Raw genomic sequence first — 11,890 nt, forward strand, 5'->3', positions numbered from 1 at the left:
GTGCTCAATGATCAGATGTTGCTAGTACTTGAGGATTCGAATGTAAGCTTAAGAGATCAAAAATGCATTGAGTAGTTAGTTGTAAGAGAAATGTAATGTCTTCTGCTCCACGATGATATCGATGAAGTTATGTTGCTTTATCATAAGCATTTACTATTTCGAGAAATTATTGTTGCATGGTTCCGAATAAAAATTGGCGGTAACTTTAAATTTCTTGAAATTAAACATATTTAAATTTAGCATACTTTGTAATTAGAAAACTTATTTTTTCCCAAAACACTGATAGCCATAACTCTGTAAAAATGTTTATTAATCTGCGTATAGTGGGAACTATAGATGGACGAGAACAAGAAATAGATTTCTATACATTAACTATATAGAGAAAATAACTATCGATTTTAACCTTTAATTAAAAAGACGAAGAGATGTTGTGATGCAGTCTTCTTCATCCTGATTAGTTTCTTTTATTTTCCCGGTCTGCTTACAGTATCCATTTGATTAAGAAACGTGTTTTGTTCCGTTCTCTTTCAAAAGCGCATCTGTATCAAATGTTAATTTTGTATTTGAGTGTTCAAAATCCGCTAAACACAAAGAAAAAAAAGTGCAGGTTTAACATTAACTTCTACACATTCCTTTTTTATTTACATTTGGAAAGATTTTGTTTACTTCACATTTTGTTGCAGAGAAATAAAAGTAATTGCCATATATATATTTGCTCCCCTCTCTCTCTCTCTCTCCCTTTCTCTCTCTCTTCACATTAAGTAAGATACTTATTTTATGCTTTATGATTGAAATATAATTATTCAGTAATTTGCTACCGCAGTTTAGTCAGCCGGGAAGATTAGTTGTGCAATTTAGGAGTGACAACGAAACTGACTCATTAATTAGTACCTGACTCATGCAACACCATTTTAGAAGAGTCCTTCTAAAATAATCCCGAAAACTGGCATCAAGGTTTCTCGAAAATCTTGGTACTGGTTCATTCCCGCTTGTGAATAGAGTATTTTCATGTTCAAATGTCACATATCATCTTGTGTAAATTGTAGACAAGTTCTATTTCCTTAAAACTTCAATGCACAGATTTTAAGCATAAAAATCTAAGTTTATTGACACGTGACGTCACAAATTCTTGCATAAATTCATTGGAATAATCCTTTCTGTTTTCAGTGTGTACTCACGGATCTTTCAGAACAAAACTCATAAGTTGCATAGTATAGACACTGATGTAAAGTTAATTGTTGAATTCTAATTCAAACGTTTCACTCTGTTCGATACAGTTTTACTTCCATCATTATTTAACAAAATTTCTCAAAAAAACAAGAAGTGATGAATAGTCGAATACGGACAATTGTGCTGTATCGCGGGAATGCTGATACATCGAAATCTTCATGTTCAAATTGTTCGGAGCAGCAGCAACCCTCCAGACACCCGCTGGGTTTCAGTATCGTAGGTGGCATCGATTCACCGCGTGGTCCTATGGGAATCTTTGTCAAAACTGTTTTCGCTGATGGACTGGCTGCAAAAAGTGGTCTTGTTTGTAAAGGTAACCGAAATTGATTTTGTCACTGTGAAGAAAATTAGTCTGATGAAATTGAACGGGATCAAACTTTCTTAAATCGCTAAATACTTTCGAAATTTTCAAAAAATATTTTCTCCCTCCTCCGAAAAAAAAACTTGCAGTAATTTTGGTGGCACTATTTCTCTTACTTTAGTTGAGTTTTACTATACCTGAAGAAGGTATATTCGGTGATATTGCCATCGGTGATATTGCCATCCCGTTATACCTATTCATCATCTGTTTGACAATTTAACACCTTGAATGGATACCGACCTTAGGGAATTTCTTCCTAACAGGTAATGTTTGATTACCACACTTGTAATGATCTTGAATCTTCTGGAATTGACAATTTGAAAAATTCATTAAACTTCGGACAAAAAGTCATAGTTCTCCGCGATAGTATTTCAAATTTTTTTAATTGGAAAAATCAATGGGCTTTAATCCAATTAATTAAATCAAGACAGAAACGCGTGATGGGAATGAACCGACTGACGACCAGCGGATTGTAAAGAATCTTATAGTTCCTGAATTTATATCTCCAAACAATTCTATACTGTTTCCTTACTTTTTTCGAATATAATGTGAAATATGTTTTAATAATTTCAAACAAAACTAATTAGCTCTGAAGAATCAATTTTTGGCACATTTAAGAATTTTAGGCGATGAAATTTTGAGCGTAAATGGAGTGGAGCTGAATGGAAAGACACATGGGGAAGCGTTGCAAATATTCAAGAGGAGTGCGAAAATTGATGTAACTCTTTGCATTCGTCGAAACATTCCAAATTCATCAAAGCAGAGCAGAATTGTAGACTGCACCGAAGGAACCTTCACAAATCAAAAACTGACGTACTGTATTTTATAAATTTTTCCAAAATTTGATACATGAAATGTGGATAATGATGTTTCGCTATCTCAAACTTCAGTGAATCGAATCTTTGTGTCCAAGATATGTAGTGAGTATCAGAGACACTGAGTAAAGGAACCACTAATAAAATGTGAGAGTCAAACAGCAAAACGATTCTAGATCTTAAGGTTCTTGATTAGTTGTGCCGTTTATCGGATTCGTAGTTTCTCATTTCTATACTAGAAGACTAAGAATTGATCCCAAATGGAATTGAACGGCGCTTTTTCTAGAAGAGCCAAGCATCAGCGATTATTATCAATCATCGATTATTCTATTTTGTTTTATTTTGAAATTTTGAACTTAAATAATAATTTTTTTCTGCTAAGCCACAAACCGCTCCTTATATTTTCTTACTCCCTTTATGTTAACCTCCATCAAAATCGTTTTTCCAGCTTCCACAAAGAAATATGAGTTTTTACAATAACTTTATTAAAATAAAGGGCGCATAATATCCGAGCTCTGAAAGCGGCTTATGTCATTTTACTCATAAATTTATGTTTCATATATACGCTGCTCTTCTTCCGTTATTGGTCCAATCAATAATATTCCCTTGATTCTTCCGAAAGATTGGAATTAATATTTAACTTAAAGTAACAAAGAGAAAAACTTCTGAATATATAAACTGTCTACTTGTAATTTCAGTTCAAAATATGGTCTAGAAAACAATAAAAATTGTATTCATCGTTTATGATTCATCCATCGTTTGTTTACTTTTAGTTATTCACTAATTTCTCCATCTTTCTTTCCTTTTCATCCATTACCTGTGATATTATGGTTATTTACCTTGTAGTGTTATTTTTAGTGAAATAATTATAACAAAAATATTATAAAGAGTTTTTTAGGATATTCAATGATAAATGTGAAGATATAAAAAAGTGCATTGAAAATGCGTCGTCAGCAGCAACATCAAGAAATACCGTATGCTTGAGATGCCGGATTCCGATTCGAAGTCAACAACGGAAAATGTATGGTAGTCCCAGCGCTGTAAGTGGGCACCGTTATTTTTGCATATTTTTGCGAAGTGTAGCAGGGAAATTTGCATTTCTCTTATGTAACTTCACATGTTAAGCACATTAAATATCATTGATAGATAGATAAGTTGAATTTATCTGAAAAGTCTCGACTTTCCTGATTGTCTTTCGAATGATAAATGTTACAATTCCTACGAGTACCAACAAATCCATCCGTTGATCAGGAATTTTGTGTAAAGTGTAACTAACTGTTGGTCTTTGAAAAAAAGCTTCCGAAAATTTAGATCAGCCATATCGTCCAAGAAAGATGGAGAGTTTCAGAAAAGCATCATGATTTGGTGTTACAGAATGCAATGCGGCATTGTATTCCCTACCACATTGTCATATCCGTTCCATCGCTTATCATTGTCTTCAACCTTCACCTTATTCTTATATGATCGCACTTTCTCCTTTTTTATTTCTCTAAACTGATGAGCTTAAGGTGATCAGCTACCTTAAACCTTTTAAGCATGTTCGAAATACAGTGAGAGAGACGGGACAATGCATTGCAGAGATGATGAAGATTGAACAGTATTAACAGTTGACGCACTAGATCTCTAAATAGCGTGAGAATATATATGTTGTTCACTATAATCTCCTTTTTGGTTAGCTATGAAGCACATTAGCGTGAGTGATAGAAAAATACAAAATATATATTCAATCAGAAACTTATTTTCGAGGACCGAGGATTGTAGAAGATGTGTGATGAATCATTTATCTTCTACTTTCTCTGGACATTTACTGTCATTTAACTGTCTTCATTTGATCTTTATTTAATTCCATGCTGATGATACGGGAATGAAGAGGAATGGCTAAAAAAAGTTTTTTGAGATCTGCTTCTAAATTTCTTCCAAGTTTCATTAAACATTAGACCTTGACGATTGTACCACAAAATACCCTACCGCACAGGTGATGAAGTGTCAACTTGATGAGGAAAAGTCCAATGCCTACTCGCTTTCTATAGAAATAGCAACACAATGACTATTAATTACTCATGCAAAAGAACTTCACTGCCACTGCTTTGGTCATTTCTCAACTCAGCCATTTCTATCCATTTATAATTCACTTTCCCTCACAATAGTCCGAAAAGAAAAGATGAATCATTCTGGTAGAAATCAATTCTGAGACTGAATCAGTTTCATCCACAATCCATATACCATATAAGAAGATTCAGTTGATTCTGTTGTCGACATTCTCGAAGTTTTGTCACAACTTTGAAATTTCAATTTTGTAAGCTAGTAGAACATAGTGATTGAAGTAAAAAAAAGCAAGAATCAATGCATGATATTTTTGGTTTGTGTCTGCACAGGCTTAGAATAATAAGGACATCACTTAATTAACCTTTAGAACCTTTCAGAACTAAATTGAAGTAATGTGGCTTTAGAATGTCATGTAAGTTATGCGGGCAACGATATTCAATACTAGTAATATTAATTATCCTTTCTCCACCTTCTCTCTTGCTCATTCCCTTTTTTGTCTCCTGTCGTTACGGGTTTGCTTTCCCCTTTTTATATGGCAGAAAGATTTCTAGTTGACCTTAGAACTGGGTGTGGGCCGAACAGGCGGTTCAAAATGAATGCAACATCTGATTGATCCCGAGATGATAACCCAGTATTTCAGTGATCAGATTTCATAAAATCTGTCGGAACAGAACTTTTAGAGATAGCGCAAATCACATTGCAACTGAAATGAATTCCATTCATTCGTTGATTGACCTTTTGATGATTTTTTCAACTATTCATCTTCATATGGCGTGAAGCGTTGAGGAAGCGGTGTAGTACATCGTTCGTGGTGTCTTTGATGATTAACGATCTATGTGCAATTTTTTAAATTAAAACTTATGAAATGAAAACTTAAAAACTTGTGAAATGAATAGTGCTGTAGAAGAATTTCAGATGAGATTTTTAGTGCATTGCTATGCTAAAATTTCGAGCCTTGAGGAATTCCAATTTCAAATTTTGAAGATAGCAAATAAGTAAGTGTCCGTAAAATTTTCACATTGCTTCGACATGACCTTCAAAAATTGATGTATTGTTGGTAGACTGACTTTGGAAAGTGACGTCTTCTCTTTTATGCTGTACAAATTTTTGTTTCTATATCGACACGAATTTCTTTTCAACTTTCTGGAATTTTTGGGACTTTTCGAATTTTTTAAAAAAAAATTACCTTTTCCAATTCATATCGTGAATTTAAAGGAATTTGCATTAGTGGTCGTAAAATTTCCACTTACAAAACTATCAAATATATGTGTGTAAAGCAGATAACTGAAGCCAAATTTTGCTTAACTGTTTACGCAATATTCGCATGGCCTGGTATTGAAGTAGACATAAAATGTTCACTCATAATGAGTAAATTTTTCAATTATAGCTGGCTGGCTTAGTGGCATAATTTCAGAGCATGCACTACTGCGATTGTTGTCACTTCTAGAACTATTTTATGAAATTTGCAGTTTTTTGTTAGAATGTTATCGAATAGTCTGTAATTGCTTTAACCTTTATTGCAATGATGGCCTGAAGCTGGGGTATTGGAACCAAGTACGATTATCCTTTTATGAGAGTATATACGTGTGTAAGACAGCTAAGAAAAGCATCGAACGCTTTTTGGAAGCTAAAGAACTCATTGAACACAATGGAAATCAAACAGAGAAAGTTGTGAGAACATATATGAGAATTTGGAGCAATACGTGGATCGCGCAAGAAAGAGACCTGTTCAATCTTTCTTAGTGCACCGAAAGCCTAATTGTAATTGCACAAGGATTTAGCATTAGTTTAATTAAGAACTTAACTTTGACTAATTTCAATCAAAGATGAGTGTAAATGTGGCTAAGCTGATTTATTCTCGCTACAGAGTAAACTGTACCTTAGCTTTAATATACCACAACTTCACAACGTAGAGCTTTAATATCACGAAAACCTAACTTTGTGTCCTATCTCCTTGTTTGCTTACCCATTCAACCCTAAAATATTGTATAATTATTCTCATTCCCAGTAGTTCCCAATCAACTGATTACCTATTAATTGTCCTTATTGAAAAGTAAAACCATGCGATTATATGAGTATTATATAAGTACACTTATAGAACCGCTTGAAGTATAAGTTTAGACAGCATTCGTTCATCTATTTACTTTATCGCTTTTGAAATACTTTATTTAAATGTGAAATAGGTCATAGTACATCAGTTCAAGTCATTCTTCTTCGATCACATTTTTATGCTAAATTTTAGAATTGAAATATTTTAACATTAGATTTCACATGTTTATCACTGCACATATTTCCTCTTGTTTTTGCTTAATCATTTTTTGACACAATTTTCAACTATTTCTTAATTTTCCTATCATTTTATGCATGAACTCTTTAGTCAGCCAACAACAGTCAAAAATTGTCTGCTTAATAATTGTCTTCATTAATTGTTCATATAATTATGCAAATTACAGAATGCGTTTGTAAGAGCAAAGCGCGTACTCGGCATTAGGCACGAGCTGATGCGCAAACAAATCATTCTTCGACGATCAGCGCCATCGGAACGTCTCGGTCTTGGGATCGCCATTGAGAGCGATGATAACGATAACAAGTAAAAATTTGTTTGTTATTGTATTTGATAGCTTATGTTTTCCTTTAAGCGAATGTGATCCGATTATGCATATTATGTATGTACTTATTCTATATTTGGGTTCAGCTGTGATACTACACAAGTCATAAGAATCATAAAGCTAAAACTTTTGGGTCACTCTTAAATTCGAGCTGCAAATGTTTATTACCTACCACTGTCTAGGTTGGTCCTTACCTGACGCAATTCAGGAAGAATTTATTACTGATTTGACGGAAATTTCCTTGTAGAGTGATTTGTGTGCGTGTGGAACAAGTGGATTCATGTTCTCTTGCTTCTCGAAGCGGCCTGCAAGTTGGTGATCGAGTATGGAGTGTTGCTGGTACCGATGTGCACCAATGCACTCGAATTCAGTGTTTGTCACTTTTGCAGCAACCAACAATGACCGTTGCCATGATTGTCACTCGGCAAAATACGTTAGCTTCTTCAAAATCTAATTTATTTAGAACTTGTTAACTTGAGATCCCGATAAAACATAGATGTCCAAAGACAGAGAAGCCTTATAAAAGGTAGAAATGGAATCACGGAAAAAAAATAATGTTCAATTAGTGGACTTCACGAAATTTAATGAATTTTTAAGATTATATGTGGAATTCTTGCAAAGATTTATTTCAAAGATTCTAAAATTTAATTATTCTTTCCAGCACATCATCTCCGCGGAATAAAAACAGTCGTTGTACGATGACCAATGGATCTCAAAGTTCCCTTTTACAAAGAGGTCATTTTTTTTGTATTGCAATACTCATTAATTTATAAATTTCACATTTGTTCGTCAGCTATTAAGAAATAATTGACACTATCACATCATTTGAAATCAAACAGTTTAAACCAATGAAAGCTAAATAACCTATGGATGAAATGAGCCTTGTTACTATATTGATTAACAATAGAAAAAGCAGAGGACATTTGAAAATATATGCGAAAACGAAACTTTTGGGTAACAAGTGTAAAAGCTGGAAAATTAAAAGTACAAAATAAGCATCCTTTTTATGACCCATGTAGATACACCGATACAAATATATCTCTGATATATATAAAATATCATAAACAAATAAGTTTAGTATAAGTTGATGGTGATAAGCTAATATTGCAGAATTCATCTGTGATTATTTTCATATGCATAAGGTTAGCACCGGATCAGAATCACATTATCGTTTGATTACCATCCAAAGAAACTTTACTATTTCTTTTAGCACAAACCTTTTCGACCACTAAATCAGAATAGCTTTACTCATCACAAGCAATGATAAAAGTAAAGTATTAAACAACTGCTTATTATACTCGTCCTCCTTCATATTATAGTTTACTTGTAATTGTAGCTCATTTTCTATATTTTATTTTCTCTTTTATCAACTCTAATCTTCACCAACTTCAACCGTTTGATATTTCAACTTTTCTTTCCTCTAAATTTGATTCACTTTACAGCAGCACATATCCGGTGAGATAAGGTTGAAACTTTGGGATACATTTTATATAATTGGAATTATTATTTTAGGAAATGAACAGAGATTGTTATGGATATCAAATATGGTTTCAATTCCATTAATGAACTATGATGGTGACATATTTAATAATAGATTTTTCTAACATGATTAGCTTTTGTTAATGTAAAAGTGACAACAAATCTCTAATGTAAAGTCATCGGTCGCCTCGTCTTAGATTAAAAGTGGTATTTTTTGTGCTGTGCAAAAGATGTGAGAATAAGTTGAGAAGACACTTCTATTATTACCAAAGGAATCCTGAGGCTAGATAGCGAAAGATGTTAGTATTGACAGGTAGTGCTACTTCGTCACAGTCGGCTGACTAACTAATTTCCTCACCTTTACAACCTTGTTACTCATTTTTCCTTCAGCTAATTCCGTTAGGTTGTTTGCTATCAACTGTGAAGGTTTCACAAAGTCTTGTTGAAGTAAAGTTCCGGGAATTCAGATCTAATAAAATTCTCCCCTTTATTGTAGAGATGTGGATGATAGCAATAGCCTGAATTCGAACTGAATTGAAATAACTTTTTTGGCTATTTCCTGTAACCATTTTGTTTTTGAAATGCCGTTTAGAAGTTCTTTTCCTATCTCCCCCCTTTTCGTATTTTACCTTCACATAAACTTGCACATATATATGCAAGTTTAATGATGCATCTGAAATTTTGAGAGAAATTTTTTCATGGTAATGCCATCGACCATCTTTGCATTTATTATATATATATATATATATATATATGTCCGAAAATTTATATTAATTTTATATGAAGTACCATGTTCCGATCTGTTGCAGTGGCTCTCATTGAAAAGGAATTTGATATGGTAGTCGTGCTTGTGATCTTCCTACAGGTTATAGATTAGAACGAAGAAAAATTTGAAAGTTTGTTTCAAATATCGTATGAACAACAGAAAGTGGCAAGGAATCAGTTCTTTGAAAAACCAATATTTTAGTTTTTTTCTATTAAGCTTTTCCTGCTTGTATGTGGAAAATTTTTATAAATTTTGTCATTCAAAAATGCTGATATGATTCATTTTAAACATTTCAAATTAAACCATGCATCTGTTTGATTACAATCTTTGACTTTTTTCTCCTTTTCTCTTTGCCTCTAAGATACAAAGAATGAGGAATGTTGATAAAGGCCGTGGAATACCGTCTCACTTGACATTATCATTATACAATGGTTATTATCATCACTGTCGTTATCGTCATCTTTTTCACTGACAAATTTCCGATGAATACCATTGAGTTGAAAAAATATGATTGTATTTTCGTGATATTGTCTGAACTTGACTACTTTTGTAACGATTTTATGCCTTACCCTCTCCTCCAGGCAATCTCTTTTTCTAAATGAACAAGATATTTTTACATGTAGTGAATAGAAGGATTTTAGTAAAAAAATTCAAAGAGTTAATTAAAACTGCAGCTGTTTACTAAATAAAAAAGGAAAGGAGTTGACATTTGTGTCAAACTTCACTTTCTTTCATTAAAAAAATCACCGAAAATTTCAAATCTTGGAAGGAAGGAATAGTGTAAAAACATATCATAATAGTCGAATTTCTCGGAATTCTTGATGTTTTTCTTGTAAATACCTGAAACACAGATTTCTTGCAGTCTTTGTAGCCTTGGATTAAGTAAAAAGAGACTTAATCAGCACTGATACTATTAATACAAACAAAGTTTACATCTCTATGTGAAATCTTTTTCTGTAGGTTTAAGAGTAGTGAACAACTTCTTTACCTGTCCAAGCATTATTGATCTTCGCTAGAACAATCCACAAATTATTTCAAAATTTGATGTCGCTTGCTATGCTGAAAACTTTTCATGATAGAGAACGAAGATGAAATTCTGGTCCAATCCTGGCCCTATCACTATACCCAAGTCTGTGTAATGATATGATATTATCGTAGTATTCTAATCAGGCCGCATTATATTGGTGATTGGAAGTAAATAGTTACGCTGATTTGAGAGAATTGAGATTTCCTAAATGCTAATTTACAGAATCTTTCCAGAAAGTTACAAGTTTAGTATTCCAACATTAGGAAAAGTTCTACTTGTTTCATTTTTTTTAGAAAAATTATCCCTGAGTGCTGCTACTGAAATAAAGTGCTGGTGATTTCTTCTGTAAGAAAAAACCTTTCCATTCGTTTAGTGAACTGATTAATAAACTATCAATTAAAGATTGCTTTGTTTTCTCAATAAATATTAACATCCTAGTTGTGGTCGAAGAGTTTCACCAGGTTTGAATGTTAACATGATCCTGAAGAATTCTGTTTTTTTGAACCCTTGCGGAGAGAGTAGATATACTATGTTTAGATTTCTAAAAAAACGAGCTAGCGGAAGGAGGATGTGTGAAAAGGTATGATAAACGTACCTGAAGTGTAATCGCCAACACTTGGAGAAGAAGAGATGCTCCGTCCATTAAAAGGTTAACTACTTCGAGAGTTAGTTTGAAATTTAAGTCCCATTTTTGAATTCTTTAGGATTCAGATTGTTTAGGATCTCTGGGCTATAATAATTTTTTTGTTCTGTATTGAGATGCGCAGTTTTAACTAATTGGTTCAGCCGTCAACTGAGCGCCAAATGGGCTTTCGATAACAAATATCCTTAGTTGTATTTTTAAAATGCAGAACTATTTTTTACAACTTTCTGAAAAATTCTGCCAAAGAGTCGTTAAAATACTTCCAGTGAAATTTTTGAGGGACAGAAGAATGTTACAGAAGAATCTTACTTATATTTGCCTTTTGTTTTCCTTCTTAGCAAGAGAAGCTCTTCAGGAATCGATGGGAAAAGCGGAAATTTTTTTCTTCGACCGTATAAGCAAAAATGTTTTCCTGAAATGGAGAGATGAAGATCCAGCAGGGTGACAAGGTGGCAGAGGTCGTGGGTATCCCGTTGTTCATAGATTGCAAAACCGTTTTCATTACCCTATCCATCAATTTTTTCCAATGAATAAATGAATGAGTCATTTTGCTAACATTTAACCATCGAAACACCTCATCTATCCAACTTCTTCTTTTTTTCTCTCTTTACAGAGAAGAGAGGGAGAAAGAGGAAAAAGGAGAAATCACTTCCACTAAACACTGTCTTACATCTCTCCAGCATTCATTCCGCTTATTTATTTTTCTCTGTCAGCCATGTTCAATTCAGATCATGTCCTCCTACGTCTAACTCATACTTCAATTCAGATCACATGTCCTCCTACGTCTAACTCATACTTCAATTCAGATCATGTCCTCCTACGTCTAACTCATACTTCAATTCAGATTCACATGTCCTCCTACGTCTAACTCATACTTCAATTCAGATCATGTCCTTCCTGCGTCTAATTCATAC

General features: G+C 33.4%; 2 protein-coding genes across 2 annotated transcripts; both read left to right on the forward strand.

Moving 5' to 3' along the window:
- Window positions 1-1,326: 1,326 nt before the first annotated feature.
- LOAG_08668 (9ORF binding protein 1) lies at window positions 1,327-3,870 on the forward strand (the record flags this gene model as incomplete). Its single annotated transcript, XM_020447761.1, has 4 exons — window positions 1,327-1,543; window positions 2,218-2,404; window positions 3,305-3,446; window positions 3,718-3,870. 4 exons carry the CDS (start codon window positions 1,327-1,329, stop codon window positions 3,868-3,870), a joined length of 699 nt encoding a protein of 232 aa, XP_020302044.1.
- Window positions 3,871-6,953: 3,083 nt separating this feature from the next.
- LOAG_08669 (hypothetical protein) lies at window positions 6,954-7,834 on the forward strand (the record flags this gene model as incomplete). The annotated part of the gene is made up of 3 exons (XM_003144199.1): window positions 6,954-7,042; window positions 7,309-7,494; window positions 7,723-7,834. 3 exons carry the CDS (start codon window positions 6,954-6,956, stop codon window positions 7,832-7,834), a joined length of 387 nt encoding a protein of 128 aa, XP_003144247.1.
- Window positions 7,835-11,890: the final 4,056 nt, after the last annotated feature.

Source organism: Loa loa, assembly GCF_000183805.2.
Source record: "Loa loa unplaced genomic scaffold supercont3.253, whole genome shotgun sequence".
Classification (NCBI taxonomy): Eukaryota; Metazoa; Nematoda; class Chromadorea; order Rhabditida; family Onchocercidae; genus Loa; species Loa loa.